General features: G+C 48.9%; 2 protein-coding genes across 6 annotated transcripts in view; both read left to right on the plus strand.

Moving 5' to 3' along the window:
- The window catches only part of MCF2L2 (MCF.2 cell line derived transforming sequence-like 2), a 319,822-nt gene that overhangs the window by 86,712 nt on the left and 206,103 nt on the right, over positions 1 to 27,007 (plus strand). For all 5 annotated transcript variants that reach the window (XM_073359253.2, XM_073359256.2, XM_073359257.2 and 2 more), the window contains exon 3: positions 14,726 to 14,840. In XM_073359253.2, the coding sequence (XP_073215354.1) occupies positions 14,726 to 14,840 (115 nt within the window). The remainder of the gene's footprint in view (positions 1 to 14,725; positions 14,841 to 27,007) is intronic.
- LOC140917129 (uncharacterized) lies at positions 16,711 to 19,363 on the plus strand. The gene is made up of 2 exons (XM_073359265.1): positions 16,711 to 18,262; positions 18,826 to 19,363. Exons 1-2 carry the CDS (start codon positions 17,686 to 17,688, stop codon positions 18,906 to 18,908), a joined length of 660 nt encoding a protein of 219 aa, XP_073215366.1. The 5' UTR covers positions 16,711 to 17,685; the 3' UTR covers positions 18,909 to 19,363.

The following is a 27,007-nucleotide window of genomic DNA, read 5'->3' on the forward strand; positions in this document are numbered from 1 at the left end:
CAGAGGGAATGAACAGAACAGGTCATCAGAGATCCATCTTCTGTTGTCCATTCCCAGCTTCTGGCCAACCAGTTACTGGTTGATGAGAGGACCTTCCCTCTTATCCCACATAAAAGTGCCTGCATTCACCCCCACACCCCGAAGGCGATTTCAGTTGCTCCAAGCTCCATATTGTCTCCTATTGCAGTGTCAGAGCAGATGACAAACACTGACACAGCAACTGCAACAGTGAACTTAGTCCCCCCAGGTCAGTCCCACGGTGCTCCTGCCCACGAATCAGTGACTGCTCTGAGCCTACAAGGAAATGGGTCTGACAAGCCATTCCTATGCAGCGGGCCCTCAGCTGGTCTCAGCTCTGCTCTGCACCTAGGGTGGCCAACTTTCTAATCGCACAAAACTGAACACCCTAGCCCAGCTCCTTTCCCGAGGCCCTGCCCCGTTCACTACATTCCCCCTCCCTCTGTGGCTTGCTCTCCCCACGGTGACTCACTTTCACTGGGCTGGGGCAGAGGCCAGGGGGTTGGGATGCGGGAGGGAGTGAGGGCTCCAGCTGGGGTTGCAGGTTCTGGGGTGGGGCTGGAGATGAGGGGTTTGGGGTGCAGGAGGGGGCTGGGGGCTGGGGCAGAGGGGTTCAGGGTGTGTGTGGGGGGCTCTGGGCTGGGGCAAGGGGTTGGAGTGCAGGGGGGGTGAGGGCTCCATCTTGGGGTGCAGGCTCTAGGGTGAGGCTGGAGATGAGGGGTTTGGGGTGCAGGGGGGGCTCCAGGTTTGGGGGGGTCAGGGCTGGTCAGGGGAATGGGGTGCAGGAGGGAGCACAGGCTCTGGGCTGGGGATGCAGGCTCTGGGACGGGGCCAGGGGATGAAGGGTTTGGGTTACAGGCGGGGCTCTGGGGTAGGGGGTTGGGGCTCGGGATTGGGAGGCGGGCTTTCCTCAGGCAGCTCCTGGTCACCAGCGCAGCGGGTCTAAGGCAGACTGCCTGCCTGTCCTGGCACTGCGCTGTACGCCCCGGAAGCAGCCAGCAGGTCCAGCTCTTAGGCGGAGGTACAGTAGGCGTCTCTGTGCTCTGCTCCTGCCCGCAGACGCTGCCCCCGCAGCTCCCATTGGCCACGGTTCCCGGCCAATGGGAGCGTGGAGCTGGTGCGGAGGGCGGGGGCAGCATGTGGGGCCCCATGGCCCCCCACCTAGGAGCCAGAGCTGCTGGCTGCTTCTGGGGTGCAGCGCGGAGCTAGGACAGATAGGGACTAGCCTGCCTTAGCTCTGCAGCACTGCCACCCGGACTTCTACTGGCCCGCTCGGTGGTGCTGAGCGGAGCCACCAAGGTCCCTTTTCGACCAGGCATTCCAGTCAAAAACCGGACACCTGGTCACCCTAGCTGCACCACACCCTTTGGGGCAGGGCCAAGAGTGGTGGAGGAGGTTCTCAGCCGGTGTCGGAATACATTTCAAATATTTCTTACCCAGCTAGACCAGTCAGAGCAAGCGATGCCTTTTTCTGCCCCTTCAGCAGAAGTCAATTCTAAGATTCAATTTCATTCCTTTGCTCTTGGGAGCAACTGAAAGTGGGAAGGATTTTTAAGCCAGACTCTTTTAAATCACTTTAACCATTACCTAACTCAAACTAGTACTGAGCATTTTGGAGAAAGGATGCCTTTGTTAAAGGTCCACCACACCAGTTCTTCAATTAGCGTGTGAACGTTCACAACAAACACAATAACATGGGGATGGGTGAGCGTTTTCCAGGTTTTCTTCCATGATCATAACAAAAACTCAGAAACTCATCCATTTGCAGATCACTTATCAACTATCCTCATTAAATTCTAGAGTCAGCAGCACCCCAATGAGATAAATTAGGCAGTTCACACTGCTCCAAGCCATTGTTACAGAACTGTCAGAAGATTCATACAGACATCAGATTATGCCTGGTTCATAGCGTGTAGGTTTTCTTTGCAAGGATTTGACACTTACACCAACATTTTCAAACTTGGGTGGCCAGGGCCAGGTTCTCAAATCCACATGTAGGCACCTAGATAAAAGTGGCCTGATTCTCAAAGGTGCATTTCTCTCTGTAAATGCAATCCTCCTTTTCATCCCGCCAAGAGATTGTTTTCATCCAGTGAAAACAGGTCTGAGAGTTCTTTTCCCCCCATTCTGGTGTTAAAGTAATTCTCACTTAGGTGACCTCATCTGGGTTTTGAGCACTTCTATCCATTTTTTCCTACCATCGTGCTGCTTTTCATTGGTGATAGGGGAACCACAAATGGTTCAGAGTTTTGACGTTTGGCTGCTTTCAAACCGGAAATCTCCTGAGGTTTACAGTATTTCCTGATTCCAAATGCTCTGGTGTACCAATTCCTTGGCTGAATAGCCATCAGCACGGAAAGAATTCAGACCTACCCCAAAATTGCAGACTTCTGTCTTTCACACTAAAAGAGAATCTCTCCATTACCTGTAGTAGTCTCCGGCCTTATGGGTCACATCCGCAGCTCATATGAATGGGTCTATCTCGATTGAAGTCACAGGGTCTATGGTGATTTATACCAGTGAGGGTATAGCCTTATATATCCCTTTGTAGGAGCAGCCACTAGGGGTGACATGAACACAAACATACACAGGCAGGTCCAGTTCAGCAGGGACAACCTTCCTTGGGCTATTTTAGGACTTCTGCTTTTGATTGTGGTCGGAAGTGGCACCTTGAAATACAAATGTCACCCCCAAACTAATTCCGTTCTCATTCCAGCCAGCCCATCCGCCCACTGATTATTAAACTTTAGGGCCATCATTCCGTGTATGCCTATCATATTTCACAGGCTTCTGTCATCTCAGGGTATGTCTACACTTCAAATACTAGAGCTATTGCTTCAGTATAGACCAGTGGTTCTCAACCTATTTACCACTGTGGGCCGCATATGCAGCTCTCTATGTATTATGTGGGCTGCATCCATACAGTATATATATACTACCTGTATGGCCCTGAGGGTGTCACATGGGCCACCGCTGTGTGCTGATTGGGCTGCAGGTGGCTCATGGGTTGAGAACCACTGGTGTAGACTCTGCCTACGCCAACAGAAAGGGTTCTTCTGGCAGTGTAGATAATCCACCTCCCCAGGAGGGGGTAGCTCAGGGTGACAGAAGATTTCTTCCATCAACCTAGCATCAGTGTTGAAGAGCCAAGGAAAGCCTTTAATACTTGAAGTCTTGCACTTCTTGCAAAAAAAGTCCTGACCATTTCCTTACAGGGGTCTTCTGCACAGTCTTGGCAACACAAGATGTGTTTGGTCTGCAGTATAGAAGTGTGTCGGAAGGCCAGCTGAAGTTTATTCAATCTGAGTTCTTGACCGTATATATGGTATAATGTCAACTTTTTGGCTATGCATTACTTTGGCTTCAGCAATTGCATCTAAAACACAGGGGCATCCAAATAGGAAAGTCCAGGGGTTAGAGCAGAGGACTGGGAGACCAGCGTTCCTAGTTTCTGTTACCTGCTATGACCCTGACTCTGTGACATTCAGCTGCTCCCTGTGCCTTTGCTGAGCCATCTTCATATGGATATACTCCAGTCTTTCCCGTCCCTATACAACTCCAATACGTGAGACCTGGCTCTCTTCTGGGCTCTGAGCAGATGGGAGCAGTTATCCATTGACTAACGAGGGTTTTGTGTTGATTACATGGCACAGGAGATTCAAGACCAAAGACTTGTCTGTACAATGTGTTAGTCCGCACTAGAGGGATGTAAATTCTACTGCATACCAGGGTGTTGTGCAGTATCTGGCCGGTGTAGACCCGGAGTTCCCTAGTGCATGTTAATGTAGGCCCATTTCAAACAGGACTACTTTAATGTGCATGAGGGAACACTGAGTCATGTCAGTTCGTGTGCGACACGCTAGTGTGCACTAGAATTTGCACCTCTGCAGCATGGACTAATGCACCGTTCAGACAAATCCTTAACGGTACTGAATGAAAGGGAGACTGTTTACTGAAGCCACTGGAAACAGACCCTGTAGTGCTCTCTGGCTGCCAGACTACCAAAGTTTGTATGGCCTATGCCAGGAAGAGTGTAACAAGCCTTGTCTGGGACTCAGCAGTTATGGAAAAGGACTGCAGAGTGCCACGTAATGAAGCACCTACGCCACTTCGTGCACCACGTAGTGATGCCTTGGTGGTCTCCTATCCCAGAGCTTGACCCGACCACACTTAGCTTGTGAGATCTGATGGGAGCACAAGTTCACATGGCTAGATTCCTGATTATAAGCCACTACCCTCCATTCTATGATGCTATGATTTCCTTCTTTCAAAAACACCACTTTCATTATGTGATTGCAGCAGGACCAACACAGATAAACTTTTTGCACTTTTATGTGATAGATTATGAGAGTGCTGCATTTGCTCCACTGATTTTGGAGGACCGATTACAGAAAGTTCGGTGGTACAAAAGTGCTGGCTATTCTTAGGCGAAAGCAGGTGTGCATTAGAATGGAGGACCACTGGTAAGATGCTGTTCCTGAAATGCAGAAAGATTAATAACGTGCTGTGCAAATATGCTGTTTAAAAGAAAGAGTGTTGCTGCCCTCCTTCTGTTTGATCTGCTGTTTCACATGTTGTAATTATCTGTAATTACTGTCAGAAAAGAATCCAGTCTGTCAGTTCTGACAATAACAGAGCCTGTTAATAAATCACAAGCTCCTTAGAGAAAGTGTCATGAAGTGTATTAGCAGAGTTCCATTTTCTTAGCAAACCTAGGTAAGGGCCCAGTCTGCTTCCACTGAAATCAATGGCAACACTCCATTCGACTTCAATGGAAGAAGGATTACGTCTTAAAATAGACAGCTGGCTAATGCAAAGCAAATTTGTTTACTTTCTTGTTCATCTTTAGTCTATGACTTTTGGGTGAGTGAAGGGAAAAGGGGCTAGAGCTGAGTGTTGGGATTTTTTTTTTTAAATAGCTGTTTTCTTGTTGCCTTGTGCAGTCTTGTAGTTGCCAAATTGAAAAGTGCCCATTCTGTGATATGAATTCAGAATCTGAAAATCAGGTCACCTATAGCCCCAAAGTTAGGTTTTGTAAGAATACGCTTCAACAAAATCTCAGACCAATACAAATGTTCCTATGCATGTTTTAATTAATTTCCAATAGAACTAGTGTTTTAAACAAACAAACCTTCCCCTTTCCTGTTTGCAGCCCAAACATCACTACATTGTGCTAGTGGATGAGAATCTGAAACTGACTAGTCCAGTAGTAAAGGCAAGAAGCAAACAAGGAGCATATGAAGTGTTTGCAAATTAGATTTAAAAATTAGTTAGTTACTTAACAGTCTCTGTTCTTGTCTAAAGAAAAGGAGTACTTGTGGCACCTTAGAAACTAACAAATTTATTTGAGCATAAGCTTGAAGGAGTCTGGGCACCGAACAATTTAATTTAAGGAATCACCCATAATGTGCACTGGCAGACACAGAATTTTCTATGAACACTTCATCGGATGCATTCAGTGGAAAGTGAGCTGTAGCTCACGAAAGCTTATGCTCAAATAAATTTGTTAGTCTCTACGGTGCCACAAGTCCTCCTTTTCTTGTTGCGAATACAGACTAACACGGCTGCTACTCTGAAACCTGTTCTTGTCTAGTAACCCAGCTGGGACATTTGTGTTTTATACATACTGTTTTTTCCACTGATTTGCACCTTGCACAGTTGTTTATGCCAGTGCAATTTGAGTGTATAAAATGCTACCACGTCCGGATGGCACCTTTTTACGCTCCGTTTGCACAGTTGTAAATGACACAAGATGCATTGTAGGGGAGAATCCTATCCAGGATTTTTTTTTACGCTGACAGTGTCCCTGTAATTGACGCACAAACTGAATAATAACCCTTGAATAAAAAGATGCATGCTATGTGGAATTAATTGGCTGCAAAGGCTTTGTTTGACACATTAGTTTGACACTAAAGTCTGAAAACCAGCTGTTTTGCAGCCTCACCAATGATTGAGGTGCTAAAGTGACGAGCTAGAGAGACAAAAAGTCGGTGTGTCTGTTGAAGGCTATCTCTTGGCTATGTTACAATGTGGGAGTGAAACTGGGGGTCAGGGCCCTGTCCATCACAGATGGAAAACACTACAATCCACAAATGATGACTTAATGATGGCTAAGAAAAATGGAAATAGCCTCAACCTGGTCCTCATTTGGTGAGCACCAAAGAACATCGTTCAGAGAGACAAGGTGGGTGCGGTAATGTCTTTTATTGGACCCACTTCAGCTGGTGAGAGAGACGCTGTTTCCAGGTCCACAGAGCTCTTCTTCAAGCCTGGGAAAACATTCAGCACAGTTCAGCAGACCTGGCAATCTCTATACAAGAGAATCCAGGAAACCTAAGTGAAGGGAATGCAGCAGGTTAGGGTTGTGCCTCTCAGCTGGGGGCTGAGAAGTGGAAGTGCTGATTCTCTGATATTTCTTAATTCTCCCTGCTGTCTTCTTGAAGTCCTCCTCTGGGTTCCAGTGACACTCTGCTGGATTGTGGACAAGCTGGTTATATGCATGTCAGAGAAAGGGATGGTCCAGTGGTCTGAGCACGCCCCACATCCCAGCCCCTGCTGACCTCGGTGGCCCGCGCTCTTCACCTTTGCTCTTCTCAGTCCCGTGACGCTTTCTCCTTCTTGGCTTCCTGCCTCAGTTGTGCTGCCCCCTATCCCGGGAACAGCCTCCCACCTTGTCCTGGTCTGCCGTGCACCCCCTTGCTCCTCTCAACCTCGCCTCCAACCACTCAGGAATACTCCCCTTGCTCTCCTCACCAACAACCTTCCCCCCTGCCCCAGCTCAGCTCCTGGATGCTGGCTCTGGCTTATTTATTTAGCTTGGGGCGGTTAATTCTTTTGACCAGTGCATGAGACTCAGTTTTCATCAGCTCTGCCCAGGTGCGCAGGGGCTGGGCACAGTTCCAAGGGGGCACGCGGGTACTGTGCCCATATGGGGTGAGCCGGCTGGGGCCACAGGCCAGCACAATCTGCACCGAGTTGTTAAGAGATGCAAACAGGATGGGGAGCTCTGAGGGTGTCCAAGCCTGGGAGACGAGACCGAGCTCCTGTCAGCTTTTAAGGAGGGGCTGGGGGGGAAGCTGTGCACTGCCCTACACACCAGTACTTTAACTCCTGGCTGCACTCATTCAAAGGGTGAGAGAGCTGTGGATGCTCGGTTGGCGCCCTGGCTTCGCAGCTGCGCTCTATAGCCCTTTGTTTGTCCAGTCTGGGACAAACTCCTCACTCCAGCAATGCACAGAGCATAAAGGTCTCATAAGGGACAGGGAGAGCAGTCCCTTAGGTGCAGGTCCAGCGGGAATCAACCCTGAGCTGTTCTATCTCACAAGCGTCAGTGTTGGGGTGTGGTGGGGGCAGGCCCAGGTTCTTTATCTGCTGAGCATAAATCTGAGCAGCTGGGGGCCTCTCTAACTTGGGCTGGATGGCCATGTCAGCCACCAGAATAGCCCAGAAGCCAGAGGGAGCAAAAGCGGCTACAGGCCACCTTTGCTCCCCGTCTCTTGGTCTGCGTCTTTTGCACTGCACTTCCTGGAAGTGCAGGGCAGAATTTCACACCATGTGGAGTCACTCTGGATTCACCCCGGTATAAGTGATGTTAGAATGAAGTACTGGGAGGTGCTGTGCACCAAGCCATAGGATGTACTTAGCCTGCTTTGGGCCGAATTCCACAGCACTTACTCAGTCCTCATGCCAGTAGATCTTCAGTGGAAATTTTGCCTGAGTAAGGACAGTAGGATCTGGCTCATGATGGTCCCATTGGTTTTTAATTCATGTCCTCAGCCCTCCCAGTGACTTTAGTCATGGGTGCCTGGGCCCCTGACTGGACAACAAAGGGCTGCCTGGAACAAATTTGTGTAGTGTTGTGACTCTGTCTGCCAGGACGCAATGCTACTTGTTCAAATTTGAGTGGGGGGACCCCCACCCCATCAGGACAGAGGAGTGGCCAGGCCCGGTTTCAGTGAGGGGCATTGCAACCTGGGGCACAGTGTTGCAACGCCACTCAAATTTGGGGCAGCTGGTCTAGTAAACTGGGCCCACTTCTTAGCAAAATTCTGGTTGTGCCCCTGTCTTCAGGACAAATCACATTAACATAAGCCCTCCCCATGGCTCCCTAGAAAGGTTGCAGTTGGCCCGTTCAGAATCTGCAGAAATTAGCATAAAGATGTGAACGCAGTGAACACTGCAGCAAGGCCTGTGTAATTTAAAAAAAGAAATTGACACTCCCGGCATTTTGAGATGGCTGGAAATCGTCTGCCAGAAACAGAGGGCGCTTTGCAAGCTCTTCTTGTGTGTAATGAGCTTCCCTCCCCTGTCATTAGCTCGTTAAATAAACTGACAGCAGGATTTTTCCTTGTAATCCATCTCCCCAGAAGCTATTGCTGATTCAGATATGGGTGAGGCTGAGGCAGACCATTTCTCATGTGTTTCCACTGCCAGTTGTCACATCGTATGCCTGATGTTCTGAGTCTTCCAGCATAATAATAATGCTTAGCATTTTCTGGTCCCAAATCTGTCCTCACTTACACCTGAGCAGTCTCACTTGTTTCAATGCAGGGAAGCATCCGAGTGCAGATTTCAGTTTTCCTTCTTCTCCACATACTACTTAATCCATGAATTCTCCAAACACTCCTATGCACCAGTAAGTGGTGTCATCCCCTTTTCAGAGAAAAGGAGATCGAGGCAGAGAGATGCTAGGTGATCACAGAGCGTTGGTTTCAGAGTCCTTTTCAGAACCCAGGAATTCCTGGCTCTTAGTCCTCTGCTCAGATTGCTAGGCTACATGGCTGTCTCCTAAGATAACTTTATGATGTACTTTTCCCCATCTCAGAAGCATGGATGACCTCTTCAGGCAATGGGCCAAATTCCTTGGCCTCATTAATTCTGCTTTGCGCACACACTTTGAAGCTGGTTTAACTGGATTTCCCTTATGTAAAGAAATCCTCTAGTAGCACAGACCTTGCTACGTCGGCTCTATCTCCCCACTGCCTTGCTGCCCCTGGCAGAGGAGATGTGGCTGAGGAAAAGATGATGTTGGCTTGATTGCCCATGCACTGCACTGATCCTCAGATGACCAAACTCCTTCGGGGGGTGGGGTTGTTGGAGCAGGTGCAGATTAGGGCTTGTCTACAATGGGAAATTAACCAGAATAGCTATTGCACTTTAAATTCACATCCTACTTTAATCCAAAATACCTTTCAAGAGTAGACGAACCCTTGAGCAGCTGTGGGGCTAAAATAAAATCGACTGAGGAGGGTGGAACAAGAAAGCTTGGGGTGGGGATTGATGGAGGGGTGCCAAGAGCCCCTGAGATGTGCAGTGAGCTTGGCCTAGAGAAGCAATGAATAGGGTTGCCAACTTTCTATTGGCACAAAACCAAACACCCTAGTCCCGCCCGTTCCCTGAGGCCCTGCCTCCGCTCACTACATTCCCCCTCCTTCGGTGGCTTGCTCTCCTCCACCCTCACTCACTTTCGCTGGGCTGGGGCAGGGGGTTGGGGTGTGGAAGGGGGTGAGTGCTCTAAATGGGGTGTGCATTCTGGAGTGGGGCCAGAAATGAGGGGTTCTGGGTGCGGGAGGGGGCTCTGGGCAGGGAGTTGGGGTGTGGAGGGGGTGAGGGCTCCAGCTGGGGGTACAGGCTCTGGGGTGGGGCCGGGGATGAGGGGTTTGGGGTGCAGGAGGGGGCTCCAGGCTGGGGGGTGGGGCTGAGGGATACGGAATGTGGGAGGGAGCTGCAGGTTGAGGCAGGGGATCGGGGTGTGGGAGGGGTGAGGGCCAGGGATGAGGGGTTCAGGGTGTGTGTGTGTGGGGGGGCTCTAGGCTGGGTTAGGGGGTTGAGGTGTAGGGGGGATGAGGGCTCTGGGCTGGGGGTGCAGGCTCTGGGGTGCAGGAGGGGGCTGTGGGTTTGGGGAGGCTCAGAGCTGGGGCTTAGGGTGCAGGAGGGGGTACGGGCTTTGGGGTGGGGCTGGGGATGAGTGGTTTGGGGTGCAGGGGGGTGCTCAGACCATTGGGCGTGCAGAGCTGGTGCTCAGGATGGAGGCAGCGTGCAGACACCTGAGGCCCCCTGCCTAGGAGCCAGACCTGCTGGCCACTTCCGGAGCGCCGTGCGGTGCCCCCGGACAGGTAGGGATTAGCCTGCCTTAGCCCTGTTGCACCGCAGACTGGACCTTTAACGGCCCAGTCGGCAGTGCTGACCGGAGCCGCCAGGGTCCCTTTTCGACCGGGCGTTCCAGTCGAAAACGGGACCCCTGGTCACCCTATGAAGTGTGTTGGATTTCCTATGACATTACCCGTCTTGCCCACAAGATGTCACCATATATTCTCTAAAAAAGAAAAGGAGGACTTGTGGCACCTTAGAGACTAACCAATTTATTAGAGCATAAGCTTGAGCTGTAGCTCACGAAAGCTTATGCTCTAATAAATTGGTTAGTCTCTAAGGTGCCACAAGTCCTCCTTTTCTTTTTGCGAATACAGACTAACACGGCTGTTACTCTGAAACCTGTCATATATTCTCTCTGCAACTAAACACCCAGTGGTTTGATGCGCTTCAGCCTCATAAGCAAGCCCATGAACAGAATCTGGATCAGTGCAGATTGCGGCAACAATCTGCCCAGGGAAAAGTCTGATTAATTGTGGATGGTGACATATTCCAGCCCACTGCTGCCTACGGATAAATTGGATGTGATGGAACCAGCAGGGAACTGAGGTTTGCCATCAACCAGGGTTAATGTGAAGTCCGTGGCCTATAAGTAAGTTCAGTGCAGCACTGATTATAATCACTTTTGCTTGCTGTCTGGCTGAGATCCAATTTAATAGCTGTGGGACTGTATTCTCCCCTGGCAGGAAGCGTCTACTGGATGAGTTAATACAGTAGGTGGTCTTTTCCATCTGTAACTAAAATGATCCTATGGATTAGAAGGGAGCAAAAAGAGGTCAACATTTGAGAATGTCCTAACAAAGCCACCCCTTTACCAAGCATCTAGACTGAAAAACTGCTTTTATGCAGAACTCCCGGAGACTGACTTGGGGAGACAAGAGGAAGCATTTGTCAGGCTCTCTGGAGTGGCTCATGACTGTGAGTGCCTACCTCAGGCCAGACTGTCAGAAAACAGGGCAGATACCCCAAACTGATGGTGTGTTCTGTAATTAGATTTCACTGAGCCAGTCTTACCATGAAGTCACAGACAATCCTTAGACTCTCCAGTCTATCTTGCCAGTCAGACAAACTGGACTTTATAATAAAGCTTCGCTTATACCAAAAATCCCATCACATTCAGGTTGCTTCCAGTCCCAAGAGACCAGTCACTTACCCCAGATCAACTGGCACTCTAGATCTTACACCAAAGACAACGTTGGCAGCCAATTTTCTAGTAACTAACTAAAGGTTTATTAGCTAAGAAAAGGAAATGAGAGTTTTTGAGAGGTTAAAGCAGGTAAAATATATGCACAGTAAGTCATAGTTTGTCATTCCAAATGGTGACAGTGATCTAATAAATTGCCAGTTTCCCAAAAGTCTTTTCAGGGTACCCAGACTATCTCTGGGGATTCATAGATTCATAGATATTTAGGTCAGAAGGGACCATTATGATCATCTGCTTTGCATTTAGAAAAGGAGGACTTGTGGCACCTTAGAGACTAACAAATTTATTAGAGCATAAGCTTTTGTGAACTACAGCTCACTTTAGTATATTTCCCTGTAAGAGTCCACACAGTCCCGAGATGCAGGATCTTTCCTTGAATCCAGCTTCTTCTCACAGAAAAAAGATGACAATATCTCTACCCGCGTAGGCTTTTCCTTTGATGACAGAGAATGAGGAATGCGTTTTTAATCTTTAAACTCCGATGATCACACACAATGACCCTGTGCTTTGAAATTAGCACTTTTCTATTAAAGTTCTTCATTTGCATTCCTGAAGGCTTCTTTCTTGGTTTATGGGTTATTTAGTTACAGGGTTAAAACAATATCAGTGTTTGCTACTGCATTATAAAGGGGACGCAGATAAGTGAAAACAATGCATGTAACATCCCTCTAGTTTTTATGAAGTTTAAACACCAAATACACTCTTATACATTTAACAATCACTTTGATCTGTACTGATACACCTGAATTGGCCTGGGGCTGTGTCATAAGCTGACACCTGGTCTGCCAGCGTCACAGTGTTATGTTAATGAAACAGTTAATGTGTTGAGAAGCTGGCCTGGATGGGGATCACTGGTGGGACAAATGAGGGTGCATTCAAACTCAGTCACGTTCTCATTCAATATTGTCTTAAAGAGGGCCAGATCCTCCACTGGTGTAGTGCATCTCCGTGGAAGCCAATGGAATGAGGCCGGTTTATGCTGGCTGAGGATCTTTGAAACCCATAGTTTCCAGCCAAAGTGTGGGGCCAGCCTAGGTGAGAAGGACATGGAGCAGGAGTATGTACCTGGCAACCTAATGGCAAGTATGGCAGACAGAAATAGCCTGAGCTCTTTCTGAAACTAAACATGATGTAAAATGGGCCACTTCCAGGATGCCCTCCCCCACCCTGAGGGCAGATCTCTTCCTTCCCCAAACAGAGGAGTGAGGTCAAACTTCCTCTCTCTCCAGCATCCCACAGATACCTCTCCACAGCTTGTCCGCTGTGAAGGGGGCACTCATGGGCAGCGTGTGAACCGCAGGCTGGGGGAGGCTAGCCCCCAGCCCCGCCCCTTCAGCCCAAGGCCATGCCCCTTCCACACATTCCCACTGCCGGAGGGGGCCCCTCCCCCTGCAGCTACTGGCCCACACCCTAGGCTAGCCTCCCCTGCCCTGGAGTGCCAGAAGGGCGGGTGGCGTGGCCCCAGCCCTGGAGCGCAGGGAGGGCATGTGGCCCAAGCCCCCAGCGCGGGAGGGCAGATGGCATGGTCCCAGCTCAAGCTGGGGCCGCTGCTCAGGGGGACTGGAGCCTCACCGCCACGCTCAGAGCAGGCAGGAAGCAGGAGGGGCGCCCTGGGGGTGGGGCCACGCCTGGCAGTTTGGGGAGGCACAGCCTCCCCCAGCCTATGATTCCCGCTGCCGATGGGGGCACTGATCCCCTAGCTAAAACCTGCTGCACTTTGGGGGCTGGGCCAAGGCAGGATGGGGAAGAGCAAAGAACTTCCCGCCCTCTGTTGCTCACGCCAGTTTCTGGGTGGCGATGTATTAACCGCTGGCTGCAGCTCCCCTCTGTGACTGCAGCTAAAGACAGCTTGGCTCCTCTAGGGGCCAGACTGCCAAGTTGGGGAGAGAGGGGGGCCTGTAGGGCAGCATGGAGGCAGGAGCTGTGGGAGGATGATGGGGACTCTTCCACAGAATGCATTGGGTTTGGCAAGCCCTGCCCCAAAGGGATAATTCCCTGGAAACTCCCCAAGGAGAAGGCCACAGCGTTTACCTTTAGGCAGGAACGATGTGGAGCACAATCCGGGCTGAGGCAGATCTTTCCTTGTCTCAGAGAGATAGGAAGGAGTGCTGCAGGGTTTAACCCTTTACTGGGTTTGCAGTCAGGACCAAATAGCTGATTTTATCGAGATGGGCAGAGGGAGGGGAGGGACTCACTGAAGATCCTTAGCTGCAATTATAGGATGGGACACCTTCAGTAAAAACCCTGAACGTTCTCACTCCCTTACTTATTGCCATCCTGTTTGTCTGTACTTTCACTTAAGCTCTTATTCCGCACCAGTTGAAGTCAGTTGAAAGAATCCCATTAACTTTAATGGGTTTTGGATTAAATCCTTATTCCTCCGCACAGCTGCAGAGCTGCTAATCCGGAAACCGGGTTTGGGGACTGACCTGGGGATTCATGCTTTGTGCAGTGGACACTAGGCCCTTCAGAAGAGTGACAAGCCTGATTGCTAAGTTACTATCCTACGCTATGTATGTCACTATATTAGTGGCGTAATTCCCCATTGAGCTGAGTAATGTAACAGGAAAACCAGAGATGGACGTGGGCCACAAAGCTGAGATCTCCACCCAGACTTCCCTAAAGTTTGGGGGGAGGTTGGATCCTGGGTTTGGATCAGCCCATCCTAGAGACGGGAGCCAGGCATGAAGTGGACCTGGAGGTTCCTCAGACAGGTCTGGGCCTGTACAAGGAGGGGTGGGTGGGTGTGTGTGTTGATTGAGCAGTTAATAAAGGGGTGGATAGATAGTAAGCAAAACTTGTTGATTAGTTTAAAGCACCCCTCTTTGAGTATTTTTGTGAATGAAAGCCCCAAAGCTTGGTTTGTTCCTGGAATTTTATTATTCAAATATTATTTAATATTTAGCATTCTGAGGCCCTAGTCAGGTTCAGCATCCACATCCCATTATTCTAGGTACTGCACAAATACATAGGGAGACCCCAAGGAGCTTACAGTCACCAACCAAGACTGCAGGTATCTGTGAATCCTGAAAACTTCACAAATGATCACATGAGACAGAGGCAAAGCCGTGAAGTGACTAGACCAAGGTCACATAACCATTCAGTGGCAGAGCCAGGAACAGACCCCATGGGCCAGATTCTAAGCTGGTGTAAATTGGCATAATGGAGCTACATTGATTTATACAAACTGAGAATCTGTCCCCAGATCTCCTGTGTCCCAGTCTGGAGCCTTATCCACAGGATCACACCTCTTCTCAGTGAGGAACATGCTAACGTTTCATGACACACTGTGCATTGGCTGATCCTCTGCTCTCAGGACGTTTCTAACCTCTTGAAAACTTCTCTTATTTGCAGGAGGCAGAGGGAAGGACGGGGCACCCATTATAACTTTCCCAGAGTGTGCGGGGTTCAGCGATATACCCGACGAGGATTTTCTGAACGTTCTGACGTATTTAACCAGCATTCCCAGGTGAGCCAAAGCACAAAGGCCTGCTGTCTCCCTGCAGTTTCACTTCCCGAGTGGATCACTGCTTTACTTTGTGTTCACCGTTTTAGAACTTCTGAGAGGTTGCAGTCTGGTGGCCCTGCAGAACCAGGGCCGCTAGTCATCCAGCATGGAATTCACCCCTGTGCAAAAGACCAGGTCACGGCCTATGTACGACTTAAGTCCCACTTCAGTCATGCATAGACCTGGAGCAGGTTTTCTGCACAGGAGTGAATTTCACCCACACACAACAGGTACAGCGCAGGCTTCCCCAGGCGGCCCTGCCCTCTTCTTCACACACAACAGAGGAAGAACCAGAGCTCTGACTCTGCATGTGTGCTTTATGGCAAGATTACAGAAGGTGGGAACTGCCAGGGGCGAGACTGGTGCACTGCAAAGCCTTGCTACTCTGCAGTTTGTTAATTCACCCTCAGCAACTGTCTTTCCCTATTTCCCAGCACAGAGTGAGTAGCAGAGGGCTATAGTATGGTCTTTACACAATATACTACAATCGTGTGGCTATACACACTAGAACAATCTTGCTGTAAATGTTATAGCATTGGTAGGAGATCGTTTTTCATTTTGCTGTCAAAGTCAAGGGAGACATCTAGGTAGAAAACAATTTGACCAGGAAGAGGGGTATAGGCTATTAGATTGTGGGGAAGGTTACATATGGTTCCACCAGATAGTGTACGGTGCATTTTTAAAAGAAATACATTCTGCTTGTCGAGATGTTCAGCATATAAAATGCTTCATTGCCACAGAGCAGAAGATAAAGATTGATCAGTATCCATTCCAGGCAGAGGAGGAGGTTCTGCCTTTGCAGGTCAGTGTAGTGGGGTGGCTGCCCCACTCCAAGATAAAAGTTGGCCCTGATAAGAGGGCTGTGGCTGGGAAAAGCAGTGAGAGCAGCTGAGTGAGTAGCTGACCACAGGTGTGGTCAGCTCAGTCAGGCCCCAGCTGGCCCTGATAAGAGGGCTGTGGGCCAGGAGCTGGGAGAGTCTCACTCCAGCCCTGGGGTGGGAAGGGCTAGCTGCCTGAGAGCAAGGTACCTGAAGTAGAGCAGTGCTGGGGAAGGGTAAGAGGAGCTGGGGAGCTCCAGACTGGTAAACCCCCAGGCTGTAGGCCGTGGTGAAGGCCTACAGAGGTACTGGGGCACAAAGGTGCAGCCTGGGTATAGGCAAAGGCAGCTGGTCCTAACCCCTTGCCAGTGATGAGTGACCATTACAGACTGCAGTCTGCCCCAGTGAATGGGGGACTAAATGATGACTGGCAGTAGCCACTGAGGCAAGTTGGGTTTAGAGGATTGGGGGTTCCCCTCGGAGGGGAGACCCAGAGTGTGGGGGAAAGGGGCACTGGGGGTCTGGCAGGGACGCGGGGCCTGAGGCAGGTGAGACACCGGCCGGCAGAGGGCATTCTGAGGCTGAAAAAGAGCTAATTCCCAAGATGATCAGCAGGAGGTGCTGCGCTGATGAGTCGTCGCTTCGCTACAGTCAGTTTCTGTGTGTCCTGCAGAATTCAGTAGCAGTTCTGTGTTAATCAGGCAGAAGAGATTTGTGATCACCAAAGTAAAATCATAGAATATCAGGGTTGGAAGGGACCTCAGGAGGTCATCTAGTCCAACCCCCTGCTCAAAGCAGGACGAATCCCCAATTTTTGCCCCAAATGGCCCCCTCAAGGATTGAACTCACAATCCTAGGTTTAGCAGGGCAATGCTCAAACCACTGGGCTATCCCTCCCCCCAATGAAATACGCCTTCCAATCAGGGAGATGGCATAACTAATCCTATATGACTTTCTAAATCCCCCCATGCATTACTGTACTTCTGTAACACTTACTGTGTATAGAACATGCAAAAGAGAGGTGTGTACTGGCACAGTGTAATTATTTATAAGTATGTGCTCACCTTGCAAGCCTCTGGGCACATTTACATCATTCATTGTCACCCATGTAATGCCTTGCCCCAGGTGGGTTGTTAGCAGTGGGAAGTGAACCTGGAACTTCCAAGTGTGAGATGCTATGGCCTGAGTTGAGACACCCCCATTTCCTAGCAAAGGCTGTAGCAGGCACTTTAAACTCTATGTATGACCCCACCACCACTAGAGGGGGACAGAGAGCCATAATGAATGGGCGTGGGTTACACCCGCCTCCCAACCCACTATCTGGAATAAAGAGCGTCAGTAGAAAGTCCTTTCTTAACCACTTCAGTCCATACCCAGAATTCCCTTTTAGCCCAGATCAGCCAAATGCTTCAATGAACAGATGAGCCTTGCACCTTTTCTAATGGATCCTCAAACCTGGCAACTCTCGGACTCTTAGGGTAGGTCTACACCTCAAAACACCAAAAACCAAACCCAAAACAAGAAAAAACAAACCCCTGGTTTTGAGTCTCAGAGCCCAGGCTCCAGTGTGAAGTCTACACTGCTATTTTTAGCTCTGTAGCACAAGCCGAAGTCAGTTGACTCAGGCTCTGAGCCCTGGTCTACACTAGGACTTCAGGTCGAATTTAGCAGCGTTAAATCGATGTAAACCTGCACCCGTCCACTCGATGAAGCCCTTTTTTTCGACTTAAAGGGCTCTTAAAATCGATTTCCTTACTCCACCCCTGACAAGTGGATTAGCGCTTAAATCGGCCTTGCCAGGTCGAATTTGGGGTACTGTGGACACTATTAGACGGTATTGGCCTCCGAGAGCTATCCCAGAGTGCTCCATTGTGACCGCTCTGGACAGCACTCTCAACTCAGATGCACTGGCCAGGTAGACAGGAAAAGAACCGCGAACTTTTGAATCTCATTTCCTGTTTGGCCAGCGTGGCAAGCTGCAGGTGACCATGCAGAGCTCATCAGCAGAGGTGACCATGATGGAGTCCCAGAATCGCAAAAGAGCTTCAGCATGGACTGAACGGGAGGTATGGGATCTGATCGCTATATGGGGAGAGGAATCCATGCTATCAGAACTCCATTCCAGTTTTCGAAATGCCAAAACCTTTGTCAAAATCTCCCAGGGCATGAAGGACAGAGGCCACAACAGGGACTCGAAGCAGTGCCACGTGAAACTTAAGGAGCTGAGGCAAGCCTACCAGAAAACCAGAGACGCGAACGGCTGCTTCGGGTCAGAGCCCCAAACATGCCGCTTCTATGATGAGCTGCATGCCATTTTAGGGGGTTCAGCCACCACTACCCCAGCCGTGTTGTTTGACTCCTTCAATGGAGATGGAGGCAACACGGAAGCAGGTTTTGAGGACGAAGAAGATGATGATGAGGTTGTAGATAGCTCACAGCAAGCAAGCGGAGAAACCGGTTTTCCCGACAGCCAGGAACTGTTTCTCACCCTGGACCTGGAGCCAGTACCCGCCGAACTCACCCAAGGCTGCCTCCCGGACCCATCAGGTGGAGAAGGGACCTCCGGTGAGTGTACCTTTTAAAATACTATACATGGTTTAAAAGCAAGCATGTGAAAGGATTACTTTGCCCTGGCAATCGCGGCTCTCCTGAATGTACTCCCAAAGCCTTTGCAAAAGGTTTCTGGGGAGGGCAGCCTTATTGCGTCCTCCATGGTAGGACACTTTACCACTCCAGGCCAGTAACGCGTACTTGGGAATCATTGTACAACAAAGCATTGAACTGTATGTTTGCTGGCGTTCAAACAACATCCGTTCTTTATCTCTTTATCAGGAGAGTGAGATATCATTCATGGTCACCTGGTTGAAATAGGGTGCTTTTCTTCAGGGGACACTCAGAGGTGCCTGTTCCTGCTGGGCTGTTTGCCTGTGGCTGAACAGAAATGTTCCCCGCTGTTAGCCACTGGGAGGGGGGAGGGTTGAGGGGGTAGCCACGCGGTGGGGGGAAGCAAAATGCGACCTTGTAACGAAAGTACATGTGCTATGTATGTAATGTTAACAGCAATGTAGCCACTGTTTTATAAAATGTGTCTTTTTAAATACCACTGTCCCTTTTTTTTTCTCCACCAGCTGCATGTGTTTCAATGATCACAGGATCTTCTCCTTCCCAGAAGCTAGTGAAGATTAGAAAGAAAAAAAAAACGCACTTGTGATGAAATGTTCTCCGAGCTCATGCTGTCCTCCCACACTGACAGAGCACAGACGAATGCATGGAGGCAAATAATGTCAGAGTGCAGGAAAGCACAAAATGACTGAGAGGAGAGGTGGCGGGCTGAAGAGAGTAAGTGGCGGCTGAAGACAGGGCTGAAGCTCAAATGTGGCGGCAGTGTGATGAGAGGAGGCAGGATTCAATGCTGAGGCTGCTGGAGGATCAAACCAGTATGCTCCAGTGTATGGTTGAGCTGCAGCAAAGGCAGCTGGAGCACAGACTGCCACTAGAGCCCCTGTGTAACCAACCGCCCTCCTCCCCAAGTTCCATAGCCTCCTCACCGAGACGCCCAAGAACGCGGTGGGGGGGCCTCTGGCCACCCAGCCACTCCACCCCAGAGGATTGCCCAAAAAAAAGAAGGCTGGCATTCAATAAATTTTAAAGTTGTAAACTTTTAAAGTGCTGTGTGGCATTTTCCTTCCCTCCTCCACCACCCCTCCTGGGCTACCTTGGTAGTCATCTCCCTATTTGTGTGATGAATGAATAAAGAATGCATGAATGTGAAGCAACAATGACTTTATTGCCTCTGCAAGCGGTGATCGAAGGGAGGAGGGGAGGGTGGTTAGCTTACAGAGAAGTAGAGTGAACCAAGGGGCAGGGGGTTTCATCAAGGAGAAACAAACAGAACTTTCACACCGTAGCCTGGCCAGTCATGAAACTGGTTTTCAAAGCTTCTCTGATGCGTACTGCACCCTCCTGTGCTCTTCTAACCACCCTGGTGTCTGGCTGCGCGTAACCAGCAGCCAGGCGATTTGCCTCAACCTCCCACCCCACCATAAATGTCTCCCCCTTACTCTCACTGATATTGTGGAGTGCACAGCAAGCAGTAATAACAGTGGGAATATTGGTTTCGCTGAGGTCTAAGTGAGTCAGTAAACTGCGCCAGCGCACCTTTAAACGTCCAAATGCACATTCTACCACCATTCTGCACTTGCTCAGGCTGTAGTTGAACAGCTCCTAACTACTGTCCAGGCTGCCTGTGTACGGCTTCATGAGCCATGGCATTAAGGGGTAGGCTGGGTCCCCAAGGATAACTATAGGCATTTCAACATCCCCAACAGTTATTTTCTGGTCTTGGAATAAAGTCCCTTCCTGCAGCTTTTGAAACAGACCAGAGTTCCTAAAGATACGAGCGTCATGTACCTTTCCCGGCCATCCCACGTTGATGTTGGTGAGACGTCCCTTGTGATCCACCAGAGCTTGCAGCACTATTGAAAAGTACCCCTTGCGGTTTATGTACTCGACGGCTTGGTGCTCCGGTGCCAAGATAGGGATATGGGTTCCGTCTATGGCCCCACCACAGTTAGGGAATCCCATTGCAGCAAAGCCATCCACTATGACCTGCACATTTCCCAGGGTCACTACCCTTGATATCAGCAGATCTTTGATTGCGTTGGCTACTTGCATCACAGCAGCCCCCACAGTAGATTTGCCCACTCCAAATTGATTCCCGACTGACAGGTAGCTGTCTGACGTTGCAAGCTTCCACAGGGCTATTGCCACTCGCTTCTCAACTGTGAGGGCTGCTCTCATCTTGGTATTCATGCGCTTCAGGGCAGGGGAAAGCAAGTCGCAAAGTTCCACAAAAGTGCCCTTACGCATGCGAAAGTTTCGCAGGCACTGGGAATCGTCCCTGACCTGCAACACTATGTGGTCCCACAAGTCTGTGCTTGTTTCCCGGGCCCAGAATCGGCGTTCCACAGCATGAACCTGCCCCATTAGCACCATGATGCCCACATTGCCAGGGCCCGTGCTTTGAGAGAAGTCTGTGTCCATGTCCTGATCACTCACGTGACCGCGCTGATGTTGCCTCCTCGCCCGGTATCGCTCTGCCAGGTTCTGGTGCTGCATATACTGCTGGATAATGCGTGTGGTGTTTAATGTGCTCCTAATTGCCAAAGTGAGCTGAGCGGCCTCCATGCTTGCCTTGGTATGGCATCCGCACAGAAAAAAGGCACGGAACGATTGTCTGCCGTTGCTCTGACGGAGGGAGGGGTGACTGACGACAGGGCTTACAGGGTTGGCTTCAGGGAGCTAAAATCAACAAAGGGGGTGGTTTTACATCGATGAGTATTTCAGGCAGGTCTTCACGGAGGGTTCCAATAAGAAATGGCACACCTAATTAATTGTTCTTATTGGAACAAGCAGGTTGATCTGGCCTCTGATTGATACATGACTAGATTTACCTCTCTGCGCCTTCTCTGTGGGTGACTGCAGTGTGATCTAGAGGAATCTTTTACATCTTTGGCTGGCAGTAGATGGTGCAGAAGGACTGCAAGCCATCCACATCTCATGGCTGCTCGTCAGAAGATGGTGCAGTAGGACTGCTAGCCATCCTCATCTCTTGCCTGCCTGGCAGAAGATGGTACAGTAGGACTGCTAGCAATCCGTATCGCCTGCCTGCTCACCATAACATGGTTCAATAGGACTGACTGCAGGACTAAAGTGAATGACCTGGTCAAGTCACTTCTAATGTAGTCCCTGCACCCATGTCTGCCCAGGTGCTCCTGGCCGACGTGGCCAGGAGCACCTCGGACATGACGATGACGGCTACCAGTCCTACCTCACCATCTGCTGCCACAAGGCAAGGGGTTGCTGCTGCTGTGTAGCAATGCAGTACCACATCTGCCAGCACCTAAGAGACATACGGTGACGGTTACCTGAGCGGGCTCCATGCTTGCCGTGGTATGGCGTCTGCACAGGTAACTCAAGAAAAAGGCGCGAAACGATTGTCTGCTGCTGCTTTCACAGAGGGAGGGAGGGAACGGGGTCCTGATGATATGTATCCAGAACCACCCGCGACAATGTTTTAGCCCCATCAGGCATTGGGATCTCAACCCAGAATTCCAATGGGCAGCGGAGACCGCGGGAACTGTGGGATAGCTACCCACAGTGCAACGCTCCGGAAGTCGACGCTTGCCTCGGTACTGTGGAAGCGCTCCGCCGAGTTAATGCACTTAATGCACTTAGAGCATTTTCTGTGGGGACACACACACTCGACTATATAAAAACGATTTCTAAAAAAACGACTTCTATAAATTCGACCTAATTTCGTAGTGTAGACATACCCTGAGACTTGCTGCCACGGGGAATGTGTTTTTTGCAATGTAGTCATAGCCTGACGGGAAGTGTCTTCTAGAACCGAGGGCTCACCAGAGTTCAAATCTCAGGACTGTCAGCAGGAGTGCCTCTGCTGATCTTGTGTGTTGGGATATTGCACAGAGAGATGGGGAGTCTCTTAGATAGCGGAAATCCAGGCTTCACAGGGCTCAACGTGTGCTCATTTACTTTGGAGGCAAGTTTCATATTACCTGTCATGTACTGTATGCTTCAAATCTCTCTTTCAAATGAATCAGTCTGTCCAGTGCATTTCTATGACATGGGAGGTAGAGATATTAAGAAAGTCCAGTGTGAGCTTTTCTTAACCACCTTTTTGAGAGTGGGGATCTGTTTACTGGATGTTCTGCCCATGTAAATACTATTATTTTGCCTCATTTTCTTCCTCAAACTCCTGATTTCCTGCCCTCATCGCTCAATGCCAAGTGACACTGACACCTGAGGTAGGTTTCTATTGGTGTGTACTAAATTGAAATGATATCATTTGGTGACACTGTCTCTATTTCCCTGGCGAAGTTAAGACTCTCAGTCTGCCCCCGGCTTACTACAAATAAGAAATATATTGTCGACATACCCTAAGAAATACAAGTATCATTGTATCATCTTGCTGAAGACAGGTGATATCGTCCTGAACACCTTGGTTAAATGCAAGTTTATACAGCACATGTCTGACTCTATGCTATGGCCCACATGCCTTTGTCAAGTATCATTTTAAATCACCGCCCCCCCTCCCCCCCCAGCGACATCCAAACCTTACCTCTCTTATCAGACCCTCGTTGCTTTTCATACATCAGTAGTAACCAAGGTTACCGGCCTGCATCCCTGTCAGTAGCTTCTGCCATCTTAACCACATGTCACTGCTTTGCAAGGGTCTGCGGTGATGACTTTGAGCTAGGCACACAATGCCTCAATTTTTCCTCCATGCTGTTTTACTCTGCTCTGCTTTCCCTGCAGCATATGGTTTCTAATCTTCCCCACCTCCCCCCTTTCCTTCCTCTTCCGGATCATGCTAACTTACCAGTCTTCTCCATTTTCACCCCTGTTTCTTCTCACACAGTGTAAACAGGACATGGAGGCAAATGATCTACATCACAGTCACTAGCTAAACAGAACACTGAGTGGCCTGATTCTCATTTACACTAATGGGTGTAAAGTACAATTACGCTCACGTTTATAGAAATCCTTTACTGAATTTCCCAAACCAGCTCCTATTTCGGTAATGGCACAATTCAGTATGTGTGACCTGCGAGCTTTCTTGTAGAAATATGGCAATCGCAAGTGTCATTCATTGCTATCTGCTTTGTCTCTCATTTCTGTCAGTCTAAGCAGGACTGCTTAATAAACTGTTTTATTCCAACATTAGCATGTTGGTAACTTCCACAAAGACACGTCCACTTTTCAAACATTTTGTTGTAAATCACTCGTTTCAGTGGAGTTACCCCAGATATGAAATTGGCTCTGTGTGTCAAGTTAGAATTGTTGGTACCTGAAGAATGTACAGCTATTGCAAGCTGGCTAAGTGAAGCTAAACTGGGAAGACAGAATGTGATGCTGATGGCAATGGTATATTGTCTCTGTTTCTTTGGGACAGAGCCATTTGATTTCTCTGAAATAACATCCTGGTACATGGCTTTAGCACATCTTTCTAGGCAGAAAAATATCCTGCACTTTGCAGGGCTAGATTTTCTAAGGGCCTCTAAAAATGTACATATTGAGGGGAGAATATCCTTAATTTCTTAGTACCGCAAGTTGCATTGACTTAAATGCCAAAATCTCAGTGTTTTATTAATAGACCTATTATACATATCAATACTGGTTAGAATAATACATTATAAATAATACTGATTGTGAGTTATGGCATTGTTTTAATTGCATAGTTATTCACAAATAAACATTTTAGTTATTTGAGCTGCTCTGGTAAACAAAGGACAGCCATACTGGGCCATAATGGTCCATCTAACCCAGTATCCTGTCTTGTGACAGTATCCAGTACCAGGTGCTTCAGAGAGAATGAACAGAACAGGGCAATAATTGAGTGATCCATCCCCTGTCGTCCAGTCCCAGCCTCTGGCAGGGGAAGGTTTAGGAAAACCCAGAACATGGAGTTGCATCACTGACCATCTTGGCTGATAGCCATTGATGGACCTATGCTCCGTGAACTTGAAACCAGTTAGACTTTTGGCCTTGACAACATCCCATGGCAATGAGTTCCACCGGTTAATTGTATTGTGTGTGCAGAAGCTCTTCCTTTTGTTTATTTTAAACCTGCTCCCTATTAATTTTATTGGGTGACTCCTGGTTCTTGTGTTATGTGAAGGGGTAAATAACACTTCTTTATTGAAGGGTGGTGAGGCACTGGAATGGGTTACCTAGGGAGGTGGTGGAATCTCCCTCTTTAGAGGTTTTTAAGGCCTGGCTTGACAAAGCCTTGGCTGGGATGATTTAGTTGGGGTTGGTCCTGCTTTGAGCAGGGGGTTGGACTAGATGACCTCCTGAGGTCTCTTCCAACCCTGATCTTCTATGATTCTATTCACTTTCTCCACACCTTTCATGATTTTACAAAGCTCTGCCATATTCCCCTGAGTCATCTCTTTTCTAAATTGAGCAGTCCCATTCTTTTTGATCCCTCCTCATATACGTGTGTCCAACCCTGGTCCTCTCCCTCGGTCTGAACAGAGGGACCTAAACGTCACAAGAGCCGTCTTGTATTTACTCGTTTCAATTTTCATTTAAAAAACGGATGGAGAAAGAACTAGGCTCCATTCCTTAGAAGACTGAGTCCGTACATATCAGTGTTTGAAATGAATGAATATCTGAGGCTGCCGGGGTTGTTTTGGTGAGCATTGTGTTTTGACAGCATTTAGCACCAGGAACATCTGCATTTCAGATTAGCCTCAGCCTGGGTGTTTGTTTTCAGAAGAATTTAAAATGCCTGTTAATGAATATTGGCTTATCTTTAACAAACCACGTTGCTGGTCTACTAAATGGATCTGGGATGGATCAATACGCGTCAATTTATAGATATCTTAATCACTAGGCCAGTGGATTGAATCCAGCTCAGGTCAGCTAAAATTTGTTATCGTCTAAAAGGCTTCTCAGTGCCCCTTTATAATGAAAGAGAAGGACTTCAAGTTGTTCAGTTTGCAGCTTCCATGTATTAGCTATGTGTATGTCAGTGAGTCTGCGATGGTGCCCTCGAGTGGCAGGAATAATAAAGGACCAAGCTACTGCAGCAAGCTAAGGAAGATCTCCCTACACATGTTCCAGTAGAGGTCTGTGGTTTTCTAAGATGAAAGATCAGAGTTTTGGCCCCTAGGTGTGTGTGAGATCAATAAGTAATTGCATATGTTCTGTGCAGCACCTAGATGGGTTGCACTGAGCAATTATTTGGGGATTTGTTTCCTTTCCACAGTGACGTGAGTGTTTCTCCACATGCCACTAAACAAAGGAGAAAAAATTAATGTGCATTAAACACACAAGGGAGGAAGTAATTGAAATCATGTGAAGAGGCCTTTCCACAAGTCAAGTGTGTTACAGTGTTTCTAATTCAAGCAGAAATTGTGCTAATGAGGGTATTCTATGAACAGTGCTGCTGAAGGGGCCTCTTCTCCTGCTGTAGTGTCAGACGTATCCCTGGAAACCTTCCCTCACTTGAAGTTACTATAACTTTCCAAACTTTTTTGTTGGCCTTGTCACTCCCCACATGCTCACCTCCAACTTCTCCCTTTCCGCTGTGGAGGCTTTCAATACACTCGAGCCAGAGAGCTTGCCAGATGTTGGTACTATAACCCAGTTTCCTGGCTTTCCATCTGTGGTGCAGCAGCATCAATCATTGTGGCGGAGAGACTGGGTCAAACCACACATCCTTGCACCTCTCCATCTGATCTGACAGGGTGCCCGTGCATAGACACTGTACGTCGCGTTCCAGCTGGAAGTTGATAGATGATTTGCCCAAACGTATCGGGACTGACTGACAAACTGTTACAGGGGTTTCTAGTCCTAGTTGGCTGAAGGGTTTGATAAGATCAAACAGCATCAGTGCGCAGATCTGGGGTTAGTTCCCCCACACGCCTTCCAGTAACAGTTTAACAACAAAGAAAATGTCAGCGCTGCTTCTCTTCTGCTCTAAAGCAAATGCACACCGGAGTCTTTCTTGAAAGACTTGGCGAGCTACTGACAAGAAACAATTGGGAAGTATTTTTATTGCATGTGAGAGGCAAGAGGTACCTCAATAATTGCTTCAGCCGCTCCCTTCCTCTGCATTAACAGATGTTCAGACTGTTCATTGACTTATTTAAAGAGAAAAGAAAACCTTGCCATTTTTTAAAAAAAGGTTTTCTGGCCTTTGAATACCCTAATTCTCATCAGAGGATAGCAGTAAAAGCAATTGATCTGGGGGACGAGGTCGCTCAGGGATCCTTCCTGGGGTTTAGTATTAATCCTAGCGATGATCACTTATACAGCATCATAACTATGCATGGCACTTTTGCTTCCAGACTGCTGGTTTGCATCCTGCACTGGGTAGGTTGTGGTTCAAAATCATTACCATCCGATGGCTCTTTGGTGACTTATGTGACGGAGGTGGGGTGGTGGTAAGTCAGGCCATCATAAAACCACCCACAAGACTGGCCCCTGTAACCTGCCTCCTGCCCATCGCTCCCTGATTCTCTGAGGGAGCCACACAGTGCCAGCAGAGCAGGGTGGGAGCAGCCTTTGGGCTCTCCAGAGCATGGATCATGCATGGGGGAATCAGGTGAGCCCTGCATTTGTACAAGGGCCAGGCAGCGTTTGGCCCTTTGATTAAAATGCTCTTTGGAGCAGGGTAATAAGCTCTTTCTCTTCCCATTTGTCCTAGCGCGAATCGCTAACACGATCGCTAACACGGGTACCTATGAGTGGTCCCGCCAGGTCATGATCTGTCCAGGA

The sequence above is a fragment of the Lepidochelys kempii genome, chromosome 9, assembly GCF_965140285.1.
Source record: "Lepidochelys kempii isolate rLepKem1 chromosome 9, rLepKem1.hap1, whole genome shotgun sequence".
Taxonomy (NCBI): domain Eukaryota; kingdom Metazoa; phylum Chordata; order Testudines; family Cheloniidae; genus Lepidochelys; species Lepidochelys kempii.